General features: G+C 48.7%; 1 protein-coding gene across 1 annotated transcript in view; it reads left to right on the top strand.

The window, feature by feature from the left end:
- The window catches only part of PTPRN2 (protein tyrosine phosphatase receptor type N2), an 812,882-nt gene that overhangs the window by 72,370 nt on the left and 721,066 nt on the right, over positions 1-19,446 (top strand). The window contains exon 2 of the mRNA XM_088018277.1: positions 8,851-8,901. Coding sequence (XP_087874403.1) covers positions 8,851-8,901 — 51 coding nt within the window. The remainder of the gene's footprint in view (positions 1-8,850; positions 8,902-19,446) is intronic.

Genomic DNA, 19,446 nt, shown 5'->3' with positions numbered 1-19,446 from the left:
CTTTGTATCTATGGAAACAAGCTTAGAAATGCTTTCTTAATCCCAAAGAACAATTCAGATAATATCCTTCTTTGGAAGATATTATTCCATTTCAGGAAATTGAAGCAAAAATGAAAGAGCCAATCAAAATGGCACTCAGAATACATCTAGTTGAGATCCATCAGCATATTCATAATGGTTGTATTTATAAAGTATGACAAGTAGTAAACATAAAGTAATAAAGCAGGAATGTATAGTGTTGACAACACATTTCCCAACAATTAGCTCCTGCACCTTAAAAATAAAACACAAAATTCTGGTAGATATCCTGAATTTGGAATAGTTTTTTTTTTAAAAAAGATTTTATTTATTTATTTGAGGGAGAGTGAGAGAAAGAGAATGAGAGGGGGCACAGTCAGAGGGAGAAGCAGACTCCCCGTTCAGTGGGGCTTGATCTCGGGGATCCTGGGACTCGGGGATCATGACCTGAGCCAAAGGCAGACACTTAACCCACTGAGCCACCCAGGCGCCCCTATTCTTAAATAAATATATGCAATTAGGAACTTGAACTCAAGGGAATTACTCAAGATAAGAATTTAGTTTTTCTTTATTTTAGAAAAATGTTAACAGAACTTGATGGTTGGCAGGTCCCAGCTAGTGGGCCCTTTTCCAGAGTAGGTGTGGAGTTCTCTGTGTAGAAGCTGAATTTGTGGATGGGGGCACCAACGGGAACTGCCTCAGGATAGTGGCCCCTGCCTCAAACAAGAACCTTGTTCACAGAGACAAAAGGAGATGTGTGGCAAACCATGGCCTTTTCAGCCCCTGCTGAATGCAAATACCATCTTCAGAGACAGAGCCAACCAAGCAAAGATGTGGGGAGGTGGGCTGGGGAGGGCCAGCTGTCATGACCTGGTGATTGGCATGGTATCCAGAGTCCACCTCACCAGCTTGCCCATGTTTGTGTGGGTTTCTAGCTGTGTCCCCTGCTAGGAAGGAAGCGTTGACGTAGAGGGGCACTGAACCTGTGGCCACCCTGTCACACAGAATGAGGTGAGAGAGGTTTGCCCAGAAGCTGTGCAGCGAGCAGGCAGTGCGTAGAGTGGAACAGATTGAGGTGTGTTTGTTGCATGATCAGCTCTCAGTTATTCCTGGGCAGTTGACTGCACAGCCCTAGGGCCCTGAGTAATACACACCAGTCGTGTGTATTCCTGGATGTGCTAGCAGGACGGTGTGATAGCAGGACGGGGTGCCAGGCACACTGGGCACTTCATCCTCAGAACTGCCGAGTGCAAGGAGCTCACCCCATTCACAGCTGAGAAAACTGAGTCAGAGGGGGTCTTTGCCAAGGCTGTGCATCCAGCACGAGGCAGAGCCAGGCCATCAATCTGGATGGAGGTGAAAAATGAAGATGACTTTAAAAAAAAAAACATCGCTTCATTCACGTCTTACACCTTCCTTTTCTTTGCTAATGCAATTCCTAGAAGAATATAATTTGGGGCACCTGGGTGGCTCAGTCATTGAATGTCTGCCTTCAGCTCAGGTCATGATCTCAGGGTCCTGGGATCGAGCCCCGCATCGGGCTCCCTGCTTGGCGGGAAGCCTGCTTCTTCCTCTCCCCTTCCCCCTGCTTGTGCTCTCTCTCTTGCTCTCTCTGTCAAATAAATAAAATCTAAATATATATGTGTGTGTGTGTACATACACACACACACACACACACACACACACACACACACACATATAATTTAATGTAATTCCCCAGAACTGCAGGTCTTCATAGCCCTTAGTGTTTTACACTAGGGAGAGACTGATAAAATGGCTTTGCTGACAATCCCTGTTCTGGTAAACTCTGGCACTGAAACTGATTTGATAAGGAATTGCCACTGTTTGGTCAGTATCAATTATTGAAAGGCTGTACTAGACACAGTACCTGGGGCTCAAGGTGCAGTTGCTCTTTTCTAAAGGCTTGGACAAGCCAGGACAGAGACACAAAGTCCGTAACCATAAACAACAGAGCATGTGAGGTTCAGTGGGGAGGTGGGCAGTGGGCTCCGAAGCATGTTGGGAGCAGTGGTGACTGTGTCTAGGGTGTCCGATGCGGCTTCTTGTGGAAGTTAGCTGGGCGCCGAGAGAAAGTAAGGCTTATATTATTTAACTTTGCTCTGTGTGTGTGTGTGTGTGTGTGTGTGTGTGTGTGTGTGTGTTAAGTAAACCCTATGCCTAATGTGGGGCTCGAACTCATGAGATCAAGAGTTGTATGCTCCACGTCAGCCAGCCAGGCACCCCTGCCTTACATTTTTGGAGTTATGAAGTCTGTGTATGTTCCTTGCAAAAAGGTGGTACTGAAGTATCAAACACCTTCCCAGAGGCTGCTGTGAGGACCTGAGTGTATTTCCTGAGACCTGCTTCTTTGCGTTCGCATGACTCAGGTTGTTGCTATGCCCACTGGGGTGTGGGTGGGAGATCTGAGGACGGACTTTACTCCTGGTGCTTCACCTGCTGCTGGCCCCAAAGCAGGCCCCCGATGAATAACTGCTCGGTGAATAAGTGAGTGAGTGCTGTCCCTGGCGGGTGGGTTTCAAAGACAACACAGGCTGGTTAGAGGCGGCTGGTGACGGCTTGGTCCTGGGCCCGCATGTCCACACGACAACTTTCTTGGGCCAGCCGACACTGGTTCACGCTGTCAGATGTCAGTTCACGTCACCCGGGTCTTAGAGTCCTCTGTAACACCTTAGTTAGAACTTCCTTTTGCCCCCGCACCTGTCAGGGGCAGGGGTGAGGCTGCCGTCAGCCTCCACCTGCGGCTCCCGGGAGCCTGAGCTCGCCCCGCCCTGGCAGAGATGAGCCCAGCATGTGTTCCTCTGGCATCTGGGGGGACTGCCCTACTGACCTGGAGGTCCTGGGGGTCGTGGTGGAGGACGGAGAACGTGCACCCAGCTGCCACCCCCGGGACCTCTGCCCACTCATGGGAGGGTCCCTCCTGCTGCTTAGCGGGGGGGTCAGATCCACCAGGTTCCGGGTCCAGGATGGGCGTGGTGCCTCCCTGCACACTCTCGGGTGTTCTGCCCCACGGGAGGCGAGTCTCACCCAATGAGGGTGGATACGTTGATTACCAAATATCTTGTAGCCGTTAACTGTTTTGATGCCACTTTTCCAGTAAAAGGAGTAGTTGAACCAAGAGAATGTTATTGCTGAGGTGTGGACTCCTCACATTTGGGAGCTGGGGCCTTGGAGAATTCCTGCTCAGCTTCTGATCCCTACAAGCGGAGAAGTGATTCCTCACACATTAAATCACCCAGTTTACTGAGTGCCTACTGTGCGCCAGGGGCTCTTGGGGGAGCTGCGAAGTCCTGACAGAGGAGGCACGGGAACGTGAAGATGAACAGAAACTGTGAATGTTCACCTGGGGGGGGAGTTGAGGGGAGCTGACCAAAGGGTGTTTGTGCCCAGCCCCAGGTCTGAGGTATTACTGGGGACCACTGTGAACCAAGAGCTGTCCTTGCTGGCCTGGCGTCTGCCAGGCGTGAGGTGGAGCTGTAGCTCCAGGACCTGCCACGAAGGGTCACCCAGTGGCCTGTAGGTGCTGCAGCTGGGCAGGCTTTCCTGCTACGCTGAATAGTCTGGTCTGTTCATTGCTCGGTTCCAGTTACTCACAACTTGGCTCAGGCATGAACCTTCATATGTAAAGCACTGCACACATGCACCATCTTGAAGCTTTTAGATTGTTGCTATTTAGATGTCTGAGAGCCGAGAATCCGCTCCCAGGAGAAGAGAAAGGGTCTGGGTTAGTGGAGAATGAACAAAGTACATAGCAAATCAACACCAAAATAAAAAAACCACCAAAAACAATGATGTCTGGCCACCCTGGGTTCCCCTGAGGTGCAGCCAAGGGGTACACCCTGCCCCTCCTGGGCCTGTTTGCCGTTGTTTGTTTTATTTTCTCTAGTGTCTGCTCTGAGACATGCCTCACGTTGGCTGTACCTGGGGTGGTGCTCCTGGTAAGTGTTGGCAGGATGGGCCTTGGAAGAGACCTGCTTTGCCCATACCTTTCATGTCTGCATATGGCTGAAGCCACCCGAGTCCAGGCGTTACCAGCTACTTGCTCTGCAGGGCCTCCCATCTCTTCCTGCTGGGGTGGGAGCTGCTCGCAGGGCTCCTGGGAGCAGAGGCAGGGCGTGGAGGCCAAGAACAGAGCCACGGCGGGCAAGAGCCCAGTGGTACTCACTTAGTGGGAGCTGTGTGGTAAAAGGAGTAGTAATGTGGGGATGCCACCCGGGTGTTAAGCATCCGACTCTTGTTTTCAGCTCAGGTAATGCTCTCAGGGTCGTGAGATCGAGCCCCGTGTTGGGCTCTGGGCTCGCGCTCAGGGCAGAGTCTGCTTGCAGAGTCTGCTTGGGACTCTCCTCTCCCTTTTCCCACTGTCCTTCCACCCCCGCCCCTCTAAAATAAATAAATAAATCTTTCAAGGGAAAAATAAAAAGGAGAAGCAGTGTGCAGGCGCAGGGGTTCTCCTTCCCTCCAAGGGTGCGTGCATGTGCAATCCCTCGCCAGATAATGGCACAGACTTGCCTCTTTTCCTTTCCTCAGAAATGCTCCAGGCCCACAGAAGAGCAAGAGTGGCAGGTGGAGGTAGGTAGAAGGAATGAGAGTTGCAGGTTGAGCATCTGGACATAGAGCCCCATCAAGTAAAGTCCTAGTGGTGTCACCTGCCTCTGTCTACCCAGGTGAACTCTTGGGTGGACACGCACCCACTCTTCTTACCTGGAGCAGCTTGGAATAGTGGAGAAAGCAGGTGTTGGGGGAGAGACAGACCAGCTTTGAGTCAAGCTACGGGCATATTATTAACCTTCTTGAGTCCAGGTTTCTTTTTCTGCGAAATGGGACTAGGCATTGCTGTAGGCAACTGGGGAAAGTCATTAGATTAGTCAAAGTGTTGTTTACTTTTGGGAGTGCTCAGTGAGAAGAGGGGAATGATCAAGTAAGAGAGTCCGTGTATGAGAGGACTTTGTTACTTGTGAAAAATTGCCTTTGGGAAAAGATAACCTACTTGTTATTAACATGCATTTGGGTAGAGTCCACATACCAGTTGGATTTTATTTGGCTACAATACTAAACCATTTTTGGCTTAGTAGCAATATCGGCTCTCAATTTTAAGAAAATTTCCTGAGAATCCTTGGGTTCTAAGAGTCTTCCAGAGGCTTTGTAGAAGATAGAGTCACTGCTCCTGTTCGTGTGGTCTGTCTGAGAGAGAAACTGTTTTATTATTGGTGAGAGAACTCATTTTACTTTCATCTTTTTCTTACATTATTCAGTCACAAAACCTCTCTATTTTGCTTGTGTGCATTGGCATCCATCTCAGTGCTTCTGCGAACACCTGCAAGTGGGAGGCAGCCAGGAAAAGAGCAGACCCTGGAGGGTAATTAGCTCGCCTGTGGGTGGGTGGGACGTTGGCGATGGGGCCCTTGATTTTCAGGCCACTCTCCCCTCTGGGCAGTGTCACCGCCTGGAGGGGACACCCTGGGAACGGAAAAGGGCTGGAGTGGGGTCCGTGCAGCTGTGGGTGGGCAGGTCCCAGTCAGCCAGAGGGTGGGGATCCTGCTCACTGTTTCCACCACAAAACACAAAACCCCTTCTAAGCGTCTCAGGAATGATGGGAGGCAGAGCTGGCCTGGCTCCTTGCAGGGTTGCTGGGTCCTTTTTCTGTTTGAATAGGAAAAGAAAAAGAGGCATCGATGTGGTGACACGATCTTGCTCGGTATTCTGAGAAAATAAAAGGGGAGCAGAATTAGAACTAGAAAGGTTTGGTACGTGTATCCGTGAGTGTAGCATGTGTGTGTTTGTGAGTGTGACTGTGTGTAGTGTGTCTGCGGCTGCGTGTATCGGTCAGTGTGCATGTGTGTTCTGAAGCTGGCGGGAAATCTATGGATATGATGAGTAAGGGGTGCCCCCGCTTCATAGCCGTACTCTGGGTGGTCAGCCAGGGGAGCGGTGTGAGCATTTTGGAAATGTTGCCTTTGTTTTCATGAAAAGGGTGGATAACACCATCAAAATTGAGGAATTCCAGTTTTAAGCACTAGGCACCGAGATGGACTGCTTCATGGGCTTGCTTCATGGATGTAACTGCCCAGCTTTGGAGTGGCATCTGGTCTTGAGACCCTTCATGAGCTTGACCGTGAGATTGCAGTGTGAACAAATCGACTCTGGAGCTGCGCCTAGCCTGCCAGGGGAGGGAGGGAGGTGGGTGCCGTTGGAGAAGGAAGTGTGTCTGATGGAGAGCCCAGGGCGGAGCCAAGTGTCTCACCCAGATGTCTTTTTCTTTCTATGATTTATGGTCATAATTAGTATTAGTAGGTGATTGATACTTAAAATGAAATATGGCCTTTCTTAATTTTAGAGCAAATAACAACACAAATAAATTAGCAGTCAAATTAGCGTAGTGCATGGCTGGGTGAAGTATGCATAACACGTGCAGTTCTGCTGAGAAACAACTTGAAATACCACTGGTGGAAGTCTCTGGGATGCGGTTTTTACCGGTTCCCTGCAATGTCCCCTTGAGACAGCAGGTTGTTGTTCCAGAGTCTGGATTCAAGAGTTAATTTCGATGCATGTCTCGTTCCAGTCGAGTCTGTCAGCTGTGTCAGAGCAGCACGGGAAGTGAGTAAAGGCTGCTTCCTGCTGCCTTTCCTCGCAGAGCCTGTCGTTTCCAGGTGATAAACGCAAGACTGTTAATGTGAGTGAGTCTTGGGCTTAAGTGTGGGGCTGCCCTTGTCCCTGCGTCCAGCCTTCCTCTGGGGTCTTCTGTGGGCACTGGAAATGCGCTGGCATAATCCTGGCCATGGAGAAGGGCGAATGTGGCCCTCTGAGCATCTGGGCCGGTGGGAGGGGTGGCCAGACCGCTTGGGCTCCTCGAGAGGCCCTTGGTGGTTTGCATCCGGTCTTCCACGGTGACAGTCTCCCGGACTGGAGTGGGGCCGTAAAGGTCAGCCGGCCTGGCCCTGGTTGCTCATGATACTGAGACTGGACGAGCCCATTGCCTTTGTCACGGTCACTGCTTCTGGGGGAACCAGACTGGATGCGGGTCTTGCTAACTCTCCGTGGTGGCAGGCTGTCTCTTGGATGGTTTTTGGCAGTTCTCCTTCCAGGCTGTTGTACCTTTTCCACCTCACAGGGCCTGGCTCAGGTGCCGAGAGAGAAGGAGGTGTGAGTGAGTGGCCCTGGGAGCAGAGCTGTGTGGCACGGGGAACAGGGACACAGCAGCAAATGGGGTGCTTGGGTCAGTTCATGGATGGAGAGAGTAGTGAAGATGTGTGTTCCTACCAGACTAAGACACGAAATGGTATTTGTCGTGAGATGTTGTTTCAGGAAAGCAGACCCTTTGCTTTGAGTTGAGGCCTGGGGTGGCCAGCCAGGGAGCATCTCCCTGGGTTTGTGCCCTCCGCCTGTCTTTAGGGCTTCTCCTGGGTGGGGTGGGGACTGTAATATCTTGCCCTTAAAATTGTTGTAAGGGCAAAGTGAGACTACTTATCCTCATGAATTCATGGTAATGCTGTCTCCTGACTCGACTCCTCTGGTTCTGCAACAACATTTGCTTTTGTAGCCTCTGCAGGTCCTGTTTCTGTGCCTTCCTCAACCCATATTTGTTTCAGAGAATGCTTCCAACTCTAGGGATTTTAGAACAATTCCCTAGTGAGCAAATTAATAATCAGGGCTTTACACTGACCCCGGGGGTGGATTCCTTCATAATGAGTAACCTCTTCCTAACCTGCGATTCTCTCGCATGCATCTTGCTGCCCTGGAGCATCTGCCAGATACAGGGTACACATAGAGGAAATGGCAAAGGACAAAAAGGTAAATTTATGTGGTTTCTAATCTTGAGACTCTTCTATTCAGGAGAGGGAGATGTGCCTCTAGGTTGACAATCACAACCTACGGTGGGCACCTAACAATACTAATCTGCCAGTCTAGTCAGGAGATTCCATGGCACCTTCTGAGCTGGGTCTTAGTGGATAAATAGGAGTTTGTCAGTTGGAAAAACAGGAATATAGGTATCGTGCTTTGTCAGGAATATGCGCTCAGTGTTGGTAGAAGGCCTGATGTGTTCAGAATATGTCAGGCTTTTGTAGGCTGGTGGCCTTCCCCTGGGGTGGGTGGGAGTATAGCATCAGGGGCCTGGGGAGGGTCTCATTGGGGTCTTGATCTAACCCTCCCTTGTTCATATGTTCACCTGACTGGCTCACCCTCTGGAAGGTGGGTGTTTCTTTCCATGTCCTTTCTTGATGCACTTGAACACAGGGCAGAATGTCTACCTTCTCTGACCTGCCACTACCCCTCTGTGGAGGGTAACTGCATTTGGGGTCGCACTCACTTCACATTCTTGTCTGTCTCTCCTTATGGAGGATGGGAGTCTGCTTCCCTCCACCTTCTTTCTGTGGTCCTGGCAGCACATGCGGGCCGTCTGTCCACTTTGGGCCTCACGCAGTGGGTATTGGGCACAGTGTGTGACAGAAGGACCCGGAGGTCCTATTTTAGTGATGATGCTGACAGAGCCCTGTGGGGCTCAGGAGATGTCTACGTGGATGGCCACCCCCACCTCCCTCTGCGGCTCTGGAAGGTGCCCTTGGGCAGACCACCCCTCCCTGTTGCCGGAAGGGACAGCACGTGTGCGAGTGTCCTCCCGATGGAGACGCCGGTCCACGTACACTTACTCCCTCTCAATGACTCAAGCCAGGCTTCCAAATTCAGCATCATCTCAGAAAAGCCAAACCCAAAGAGCCTGTGTGGGTCTGCTTTGTTTCTTGGACACTCAGGAGTCGGCAGATGTAACGGCCCTGGACGGCTGCACTGACCCCTTTCTCTCTTGTGCTTCCTCCCCAGGCTGTCTGTTTGAGGACGGCCTCTGCAGACCATCTGAGACCTGCGTAAACGGTAAGTGTGCGGGTCCCAGCTGACACGCGGCTGTGGGTCTGGGTGTGCCTCGACCCTGCCAGCCACCGGCGGGCTCACCACGTGGAGCCAATGTTCTGGGTGAGGTTCATTTTCTTCAGTGCCCCTGAGGAGAGCTGTGGAGCTGAAACGTCTCTAAGCGTTAGTAAAAACGTGACGGAGCCTTAACTCAAGTGGAACACGTTGTCGATATGCACGTCTGTGTGTCTACATCTGGGTCTGTACCCCAGGACTGACAGCGACTCACCAGCAGCTTTAGAACAGTAGGCGGTGAAATCGGTGCCCTGACTCCGGCTGGACCCGCCGCATCCCTCAGCTCAGTTTTGCTCCTTCAGCAGGAAGCCATTCATCCTTTAGACCGCCTGTTTCTTCTCTGGTTAGGCAGAGAAAAAAACGTTTGGTGTTCTGCGTTTTCAGAGAGGGCTCTAAGCTCCCAGGGAATGGGAGTCCTCTGGTAGCCGGGTCAAGGAGAGACAGGCACATCTGCCTTGCTCACAAGGGCTGCCTCTCAGCAAAGACTTGTGTCCTGTGTGATGGCTGCAGGTCTGGGGCAGTGTGCCCCTTGGTAGTGGCCTTCAAATGCTAAGGGCGGAGTTAGGGTTCAATGCCCGCACAGGGGGTTCGCCCAGGGCAGCTTCTCCTGAAGCCACACTGGGTCTGCAGGAGGCCCCGGTAGCTCTGGGAAGACCAGCGTGAAGGGCAGAGACCTGCCTTTCTCTCCAGGTAGTTTGTGCAGTGTGTTTGGGGTGAAGTTGGCACAGGCATCTCTCACTCCCCCAGCTCTCTGTGCCAACAGGGGTGTCTAGGTGGAGCCTGATTCACAGAGGACTTGGACCCTCTGCACGAGTGAAAGGCGCCTTCGGCCTGACTGCGTGTGAGCTCAGCTGGTCCTTGCTGGGCCGACATGGGACACCACTGGAGAGTCTGAAAGTCAAAACCCAGGTGCTGTGCGTCCTATGGAGATAACAGCCTGTGTACCGGACGATTTCGGGGCTGGGAACAATCATGCTTGTGTCCCGGTAGCTCATGTGCCCTGGGGACAAATCGCTATAGCTCTGGATAGTTCTGCTTTGTGGGTTGTCTTTTTTTTTTTTTTTTTTTTTTTTGGCTGTGGAGGGGTTTGGGGGAAGAATTCTGTGCAGCTTGTGATGATGGAGACCTAGGCTGGAGGGAGAGTGTGTTAGAACCTCCATGATGGCCGGATGTGGAGTTTGTAGCCGCCGGGCCCGGCCAACCTGGGCGCGTCTGACTCTTCCACACCGTCAGGCCTCTCCCTGGGCCTCGCCTCCCAGGCTGCTTGTGATTGTACCTTGTGCAGCTTTTATTTGGAGGCAACTTTTAAAAAATAATCTTATTTTAAAAAATATGCCACCTGCCCTCAGTGAAGTTTGATTATAAAGGAAACAGATGTGTGTGTGTTTAATTAAATTGGAGACGTAAATGGCACCGGCACAATAAAAACTATAGTTCTGTTCCCTCTCCTTTGTTCTTGACAAAAACCAGGCCTAGAAGTCTTGACCCTTCTGGAGGTTTTTCTTCCCTAGCCTCAGCTCGCCTCCTTGGCGTGGAATCACAGTAACATACACAAGAGAATAGCTTTGAGTTCTTTAGAAAAATAAAGTAATTTAAATGTAAATATAAATATGCAGGCTTTGATTTCTGGAGACAGACAATATTTGATATTTTTTCTATACAGTTAAGGTCTAGGAAACAGCCAAGCGGGCGTCATCCAGTCTCACAAAATTGTGTGCTATGAATAGCAGACAGGGAGTGCCAAGGAAGATGTGCAGCCTGGATCTGTGGTTTGCCACCACATCATTCAGCCTACCAGATGGTGGGGCAGGGAGGTGTGGCCCAGCAGCTTCATGGGGATGCAGAGGGCAGGCCATGGTGTGGAGTCCAGAACGTTCTGTGGTCAGACACAGGTTTCCTCTCTTTTCCTTACCCTCCCCTTCCATTTCTTGGGATACAAAGAGAAATGTGTAAACCTATTAACCTTATATATGTTCTCAAATTGTCCAACAGACCTTTTTAATCATAATTAAAATTAAAGTGTTTTCATAGGATAAGATACTTTGTAAAGAAAGTCAAAAGATAAACTTACTTACCAGCTCACACCTATTAGGATGGCTTCTGTAAAAAACAAAAACAGGAAACAGCAAGTGTTGGTGAGGATGTGGGGAAATCAGCCCTCGTGTTCTACTGGCAGGGATGTAAGCACAGCTGCCTAGGAAAAAAGTGTGAAGGATCCTCAAAAAATTAAACATAGAATTACCATGCGATCTAGCAATCTCAAAGGAATATCCCAAAGAATGGAAAGCAGGGACTCAAGTAGATATTTGCACACATGTTCACAGTAGCATCGTGCACAACGGCCAGGAGGGAGAAACAACACAAATGTTCATCACAGATGAATAAACAAAATATAGTGTATTTTTTTTATTCAAACAAAGTATACACATACCGTGGAATATCATCAGCCTTGAAAGGGAAGGGATTTCCAACATCTACTACGACATGGATGAACCTTGTGGACGTCGTGCTCAGGGAAGTTAAACTAGTCACAAAATGGCAAATGCTCAGGGGCGCCTGGGTGGCTCAGTCTGTTCAGCATCCAGCTCTTGGTTTTGGCTCAGGTCATGATATCAGGGTCGTGAGATCAAGCCCAGTGTGGAGCTCTGTGCTCAGCCAGGAGCCTGCTTGAGATTCTCTCCCTCTGTCCCTCCCTCCCATGCTTGCTCTATCTCTGTCTCTCTCTCTCTTTCAAATAAAAAAATCTTAAAAAGGAGGGGCAGGGCTCTGTGATTCCACCTTTGCGAGGTCCCTGGAGCCATCAGATCCATAGAGACAGGTGGGCACTGGGGGACTGGGGGAGGGGGCTTTAGTTCATGTCTAATGGGGACAGAGTTTCAGTTTGGGAAGAGAGAAAGTTCTGGAGACGGTGGTGCTGATGGTTGCGCAACCATGTGACTGTGCTCTGTGCTGCTGAATGGTACACTTAGAGATGGTTTAGATGCCACATTTTATGTTATTAATGTTATGTTATTTAATGTCACAATTAAAGAAAAGATAACCAGACTGGGAGAACCGTTAACAACATGTTGGTGGACCAAAGGTTCTTATTCTTAATTATGAAGAGCTCCTGTACCTTATAAGAAAAAGGCAAAGCATCGATTAGGAAATTGGGCAAAGATGTAAATGGTAATTTGCAAAAGAGGAAATGAAAATGGTCCACATATTATATGAAAATATGTTTATCCTCAATACAACTTAAGGAAGTTTAAATATAAACCACACCCAGCAGATTTCCAGAAATTAAAAATATGAATAACACATCCAGTGCTCGGGAGAACTCAGGAAGGTGGGCACAGACCCACTCTGCTGGTAAGCATGTGAGTTGGTCACAGTCTTTTGGAATGTAATCTGGCAATATCTATTAAATGACAAATATACTGATGATTTGTTTTGGGGATTCACATATATAAAAGCAAAGTTATACAACAGTATTTATAGTGGCAAAAACTGTAACACCTGTAAATCCACTCATAGGGGAATGGTTTCATAAATTATGGTGGATCTGTAGTATGGAAAATTACACAGCTACTTAAAAATGAGTTAAATGTCTGTTTCCTGCCCAGGAAAAATGTCCCTTATGTGGTAAGTAGAAAAAGTAAGTTGCAGAGCAGTGGTTATAATATGATCCTGTTTTCTGGAAAAGCCTATATATGTGCTCCCCACTCCCACCCCTGGCAGATGACCAGAAGGGACAATGACAAGTACCACTTGTATCTTTTAGGGAACTAGGGGCAATTTGGAGAGGGTATATATGGGAGGGATTAACTTGTGTTTAAAGATCTTTGTTTGTTAAAGCAATCTTGTGTTACTTTTGTAATAAAACTTATCTAACAAAGACATTTCAGAGTCTGCTGAACTGATTTGGAAAGGCAGATCTGGTTTTGGCCTGCTGACTCAGGTGCTGATCTTTACCAGCCAGGACTCCAGCCAAGCCCACAGCCCCCACAGGGGTGGCCCTGAGGAGCCATGACACCCCTGTTCTGGTTTCAGATGGAAGCTTTGAGGTGGAAATGTCTTTAGGTGTCTCAGGTGGGTGGTCAGGCAGATAGTTGGTACCTGAGGTGGGAATAGTATTGGGCAGGGAGCTGGACAATAACCTGTGCAAAGCATAGCCCCAGAAGTCCGGGGGGGGACACTTGAGGGGGCCAGGAGGGCAGGGAGTGGGCGCTGGGGCTGGGGGAGGGGACAGCACCCCGTCCCTGCTGGACGGCCTTCCAGCTCCAGTAAACAGCATCTGTCGATGGAGGAGGGGCCTCGGCTGGCTGTGTGTGGAGAGGGGCTAAGGCCGAATCTGGAGGAAAGGTCAGCTGGGGTCAGGTCTAAGGCCACGCACCGCGGCCTCTTTCTTGCGTTGGCCCTTCCCGGGCTGCTGCTGGTCCTCAGTTGGACAGGCTCTGAGCCCCCAGCATGTGAAGGAACCTCCCTCCCTCCCTCTCTCTCTCTCCCGCTCCTTCCTCCTGTCCTTCATTGCCTTCCAAAGCTTTCTTGAGGTATGAAGGAAGCCGACCAAATAAATATTTTTGTTGGAAGTGCTCAGAACAGTTTTTTATTTTCATTTTCGTGTTTAGTGATCACAGGCTGGGTCTGTCAACGGCAGGTCATGATCTGCTGGGGTACCCAGCATGCTGCGGAAAATTTGATAAACAGAGATCCTCTGTTTTATTGCTCTGAAAAAAACAATAAGAAGCTGTAATTTGGCACTGGGGGACAATGAAAAAGTATAGTCGGTTTGAAAAGAGATTAAGTAGTAGCAATAAAACCTATATCATATGAGTTGTGACCACCTGGAGAGCCTGAGAAGGCCTGTGGGGTCTGGACAGCCTGAGGCCCCTCTGGCCCCTGTGGGGTCTGGACAGCCTGAGGCCTCTGGCCAAGGAGGTTTTCTGGCTGAGGAGACCTGACTGCAGTTGGCTCTGTGGGGAGGGCTCTGCTTCACCAGGAAGCCAAGCTTGGTGTTCAGGACCCACCAACTAAGGTTCATTTTAGGGAGCTTAGCAGTGGGTTTCCATAGAATGAATTTTAAAAATCAGCTTTATGGTAACCACTTTCACTTCTTATTTGGAAGGTGATGCTCCTGGTTTGACTCTGTTGTTTGGGTAATAAAGCAGCACTGTGGAATTTTGAAGTTCTGGTTCTGTACTTGTCCTGACGGGCTTGTAGATGCCAGGGAGGTAGAGTTGATAATAGTTTTATCTGGATAAATCACAAGTTCATGGTGTTATAAATTCTGGATAAAGATGTTGAGGAACATGGCAACATCTTTAAAGATCATTTTATCAGCAAGATGTAGAGGCCACATCTGTGGGTTTTGATCTTCACCAATGACAGCATTCACTTGGGCAATTCCTGAAGCATGCGTTTGAGAGTTAACATGGGAGATTTGCATGCCAGCCCATGTGTTCAAGGCTACGGGTGACATCTCTTGTGAAGACTCTCTCGGCGTTGTGGAAATGATAACTAGTGGCCATTCATTTTTTCTTTTACCTGGTCACTCAACAAGTACTTTTCCACTGAAGGCCTGCACTGAGCACACTTTGGTAGGGCAATGCAAATGAGACTAATCCTGAGACGTAAGAAACTAGGAAGAAATTTAGGATTTGAATATTCTAAAGTCCTTCACTTTTGGGGCAACCCTAGTGTCTTGAGTGATCCATGTTGCACTGGACCCCCTGGGAGGGAGTTGTTTCCTTGACCAATTCCTGAATCTTGGGAGGGAAGTTGTATTAATTTATTGTGTGCCCAAATGGCAGGGCATTTGTAACCTGTGTTGGTTTTTTTAAGTGTCCTGGGAGTCCATTTGCCTGGGGTCAGAGAAGTAATTTTTTTAAGGAAGCATGGTTCTCCTGCCGTGTCCTCAGTTCTGAATGATAATCTGCCCCTTCCGTGGAGAAGAGACCTAGTGAAGGTGGCGTGTCCCTGCCACGGGGGAGGAGCATCAGTCCGTGGCCACCTCTGGGAAGTGACCGGTTGTGCGGCCACTTTCCAGAGAGCCATTGCTTTTGCCACAAGCTGTGCTGCCCCAAGAGCCTCCTCTCGCCAAGTCCCAGAGGGAAGGCTCCATCCCTGGTGATGACCTGCAGACCCGCCGGGAAATCCCATGTTGGCCCGGGTCCCTGAGCTGTCCTCACAGTGTGGCAGCCTTCAGCCAGCTGACCAGAGAGCAGACAGGCAGAGTGTCTTTGTTGCCGTTTGACTGCCTCTTGGTGTTTGCGTCCCTTCTCCAAGCAGAGGATGTGAACTTGCCCTTCTTAGCCCCCATGTGCTCATGTTGGCTGGTGGGCTCCATTCTGACAGGCACAGCTTATGATGCCTCTGCTGAGGCTCACCCGTACTTCTGTGCCTGGACTTGGGCCCCCTCCTCCTTCCTGGCTTCGTTACGCGCCGCCTCTCACGTCTCATCCTTTAATGGAGATGTGCTCACAGTAGAAGCTTTGAAAAATGGAAAAGAGCAGGAAAATCGAAGGCACTACCCTCGACAGTCTCTGTTTATGGTTTAGCAGTGTTGCCTTTGGCCTTTGTCCACCCCCTGTTTTGTGCCCATGTCTTCATGTTACACCTGCAGTTACGTGTCCTGAGTTTTCAGTTAGCATTCTACCACTAGCATTTTCTGATGCTGTTAACCATTTGCAAACTTCTTTTTAATCTCTGCCTAGTACTTGAAGTGCTGGAGTATAACATAACCTTAAAAAGCATTTCCATCTTTTTTTTTTTTTAATATCTAAGATATGTTCACTACTGTTTAAATTAATATAAATATCATAGCAGAAAAGAGCTTTGTGCTTGAAGTTTTTTTAGTATTTTGGTCATTTTCCTATAAGATAGTCTTACAAATCCGATTAGTGGATCGTGGACTGTGGGGCTCTTGAGGCACGTGACATGCTGGCAAACTGATTTCTACGAAGGGGTCTTAATTTTTGCCCCCATGGCATGCATGGAAGTGAACATCTCACTTCCCAGTGTAAGCATGGTGTTTAAAAAATCTTTGCAATTTTGCTTTCCTTTTTTATTTACGTGTGGAGTAGTTGATTATTATCCCTTCGGGATCTATTTTTAGGACATAGCATCTGTTTTTGGTTGTTTCTCAGTTAGGGTTATTGCCCATAGGCTCAAATCCACTGAAGAAAGAATTTAGAAACCTGCTCTCTTAGTAGTTGGGTTACTTACATGACTGCATGGGAACTCTTCTGTGACCTGTTCTAGATTGATGTAGTCATCTCTTTTTCTTATGATGTTACTTAGGGTTTTCCTCTAATGGTCAGAATTATTTGAGTTTGTTTTTGTACGTTGTCCTTGTTTGTTTCCTCCCGGCCTTGGGGCCCCTCGTGCATAGTAACCCCGGTTCCCACCTGCTCTTCTCTGCAGGGTCTTCCATGTCTCTGGTTTCCACTCATTCGCCATGCTCCCCTCCAGCAGGTCTGCCTGCCTTGCTCTCCTCTGTGTACCTCTTACCCTGCAACTCTGTCACCTCCTGGCCTCAGACCTTCAACTGCCCCTCTTCCTACAGAAGGAGCTTAGACTCCTGAGGACAGCATGAGCGTTTGAGGTCATTTACCAGGTGCCTCCAACCACGGGGTTACTTCAAAGTGACCTCTCTTTGTCTGGTTCATTTCTCGTTGTCCCCACACTCTCCCATTCCCGTACCCCCCTCCCCTCCCCCAGTTCGGGCCACCTCCCATTCATTCATGCTCTGGTCTTGCCTGCCTTCCACTGCTCACCAAAAACACTAAACGGTTTGTCCTACTCACGACACTCAATGAGTATTTTTCAAAGTTTGTGTTTTAACTTCCCTTCTGGATTGAAGATTTTTGAGAAATCTTGAAGTACTCCCTTTCTTCTGCTAGTTGTAATGTGCATGTGGGGAATATTTACTGATTTCCTGACAGTCTGCATCCTGACGTGGAGATGACTGGTAACAGACGAGTGAGCGATCTTTCCTGCTGTTCCCTGAGCCTTTCACTATGTCAGCCCAGCTCATTCTCTTCAGGCAAGTGCCCTGAACTTGTGAAAGCATTGCTGGTGGAAGGGGGACCACTTATGGAGTCAGTGCACAGACTGCTCTTCGCCCATGCCCCCTTCCTCCTCGCCTCTGCCGTTAGGTTCCCACCCTTGCACGTCTTCTGCACACTCACCTGCCCTGTCCCGTCGGCCGGGCCTCACCGTCTTCAGCCAAGGATTGGCACATGGCTAAGTTATGAACCCTCACTTGCACTCCCTGCTTGTTGGGGTAGCTGATGGTGGTCAGGGCTAGGGGTAACCTGGCAGGACTTGGAATTGACTGCTGTAACCTCCTTGGAGACCCTGCCTACATCTTGTGACCGACTGTAAGACTGGTGTGAGCATGGATTCTGATAGTTGCTGTTTGGGGAGTCACGGGAGGGAGAATGCCGGAGGAGTGTTGTTAACATGAGTGTGCACAGGAACAGCGTGTAAAGAGATAGAAATGACTCTCCTCAACCTTTGCAGGGTCAGCCTGGGGCTCCTGGCATCCTTCCCACGTCCTGCTCCTGAGTTGGAGTCTTCTTTATGTGTCTGTTGAGTTCTAAGGAGTAGAAGTAGAAGGAGAGAGAGAGAGTAGGGCTGCCCGTGCAGGTTCATGGCTTTTTTTTTCCTGGAGGGTTTTTATTTGATGTGTGACCCAAAGGCGAGTCTTTGTCCAAAACAGTTTATGTGTAACAGCTGTGGTCATATCGCTCCCTGTTTTCTGTGGGTCGAGGTGCTGCAAATCTGCGCTCTGTGAGGGTTCAGTGCCAGGCAATGAAGCTAATTCTGTCCTCTCTTTCTGATGTAGTTTCAAGTGTTGTATGTGGGGACAAGTGGCCCTTTCTGCAGCTCATAGAACCAGAGCTGTTAAATCTATTTAGATTTTGAGAAATGTATAGGAAGGACACCTTACTGAGATTTCAAAGATTTTTGTTTTATTTTGCTTTAGTAGAGAATTTGGCACATTTTTAAAAAAGTCAACAACTTGGACACTTATGTATGTTGGTTTAAAGCTGAATGGCTGTTTGGAGAGTAGAAAATTAGAACCAGATGTTTTAGGAGCCACTACACAGGTATTATCCACAAAGTGTGAAGCAGAATTATCTCTCATATTATGTGGTGAAGGTTTCCAGAACCTTCTAGTGCCCTAGTTCTCCAGAGACATGCCTGCCAGGTTAAAGCACTCCTGGGGGCTTGAGAAGGATGTCATGTTGTGAAGTTCATTTAAAAATAAAACTTATTAGAAATAAGGATGTGTCCTCTATTTGTCATTTTCTAGCTGACACATACCGTTCTATGAATGTTACGGTGGTGGTACCAAAAGTCTCCTCTGTCAGGAAGTCCTCCTGGTTGATTTGGAATCTCCTCCTCCTCTCTTCTCAGTGCTTACCCACCCCTCATGAGCTCCTGAGATTGGGGAATATCTTTGTATTCTGGGGGCCAGGATGTCACCTGACATGCGGGAATCCTCAGCATAGGCTGACAGAATGAAGGAGGTTGTTAAGAGACCAAGGAAGGAACAGGAAGGCATAATTTTGCACCAACTCAGAGTGTCTAAGTTCTCACTGCTTTATATTCACATCTGCTAAATGGATTTTTAAAATGAAAAGTTTTATTTTCTTAACTATAACCTAGAAAATCTGGAAATAAAGAATAAAGGGCACAAAAATATTGCCCCAAAGAGAACACCATAGCTCATTCTTCCATTTGAGCACATTGTCTTTCTTGTCCTAAGACGTTTATACGTAATGTTCGATATGCTCAAATAACGCATGTGAGCGCAGGACAGTGCACACCGGTGAGCGCACCACCTAGTGTGAGAAATAGAGCATTATCATTACTCGACCCCACTTTGCAATTCTTTTGATAATAGAAGACGGTAGCAAAGTCTTAGTGTATTAAAAAGAGAATGTGTTAGTCCCTGGGGTCTTCCCTTGCTTTTCTCTTTTAGGTTTATCACATATTGCTTCCAAAATAAATTATACAATAGTGTATGGACATATTCTCATGAGAAAAGAACACTAGTGATATGTAGACCCAAAGGCAAAGAGCTTCTTCCATATCCCTCCCTTCTGCCAACCATCACCCCCCGCCCAGAGGCAGTGGTGGTTACCAGTGGCTGTGTGGCCTGCCAGACCATTTTCCATGCCCATTAACGTAGAATGTGCCAGGCATTTGGTCATGAAAAAGATCCAGCAAGTAGCACACTCATTGGTCTCACCCCCTTCATCTCAGCTAATTAATTGTCGAAACGATGTGTATTGTCCAGGGCTGCTCTGTGGGCAGGATCTTGCCCCCTCGTCCTCACAGAGGGGCAGCGGGTACCCCACATGCAGACGCACAGCCCAGAGATGTGGGATTATATCACCTGGCGTGACCAGGAGGCTTGTTGCCCTCCCAAATTCCAATTAATCAAACCTAAAAGGAATGGAAATTAATTACCGAGTTAAACAGCATGAAGCAAAGTTTAAT

This window comes from Eumetopias jubatus, unplaced genomic scaffold, assembly GCF_037043125.1.
Source record: "Eumetopias jubatus isolate StellerSeaLion01/CBP00866 unplaced genomic scaffold, mEumJub1_p1.0 scaffold_14, whole genome shotgun sequence".
Classification (NCBI taxonomy): Eukaryota; Metazoa; Chordata; class Mammalia; order Carnivora; family Otariidae; genus Eumetopias; species Eumetopias jubatus.
The sequence above is the reverse complement of the archived record's forward strand: the minus strand, read 5'-3'. Positions and strand labels throughout refer to the sequence as shown.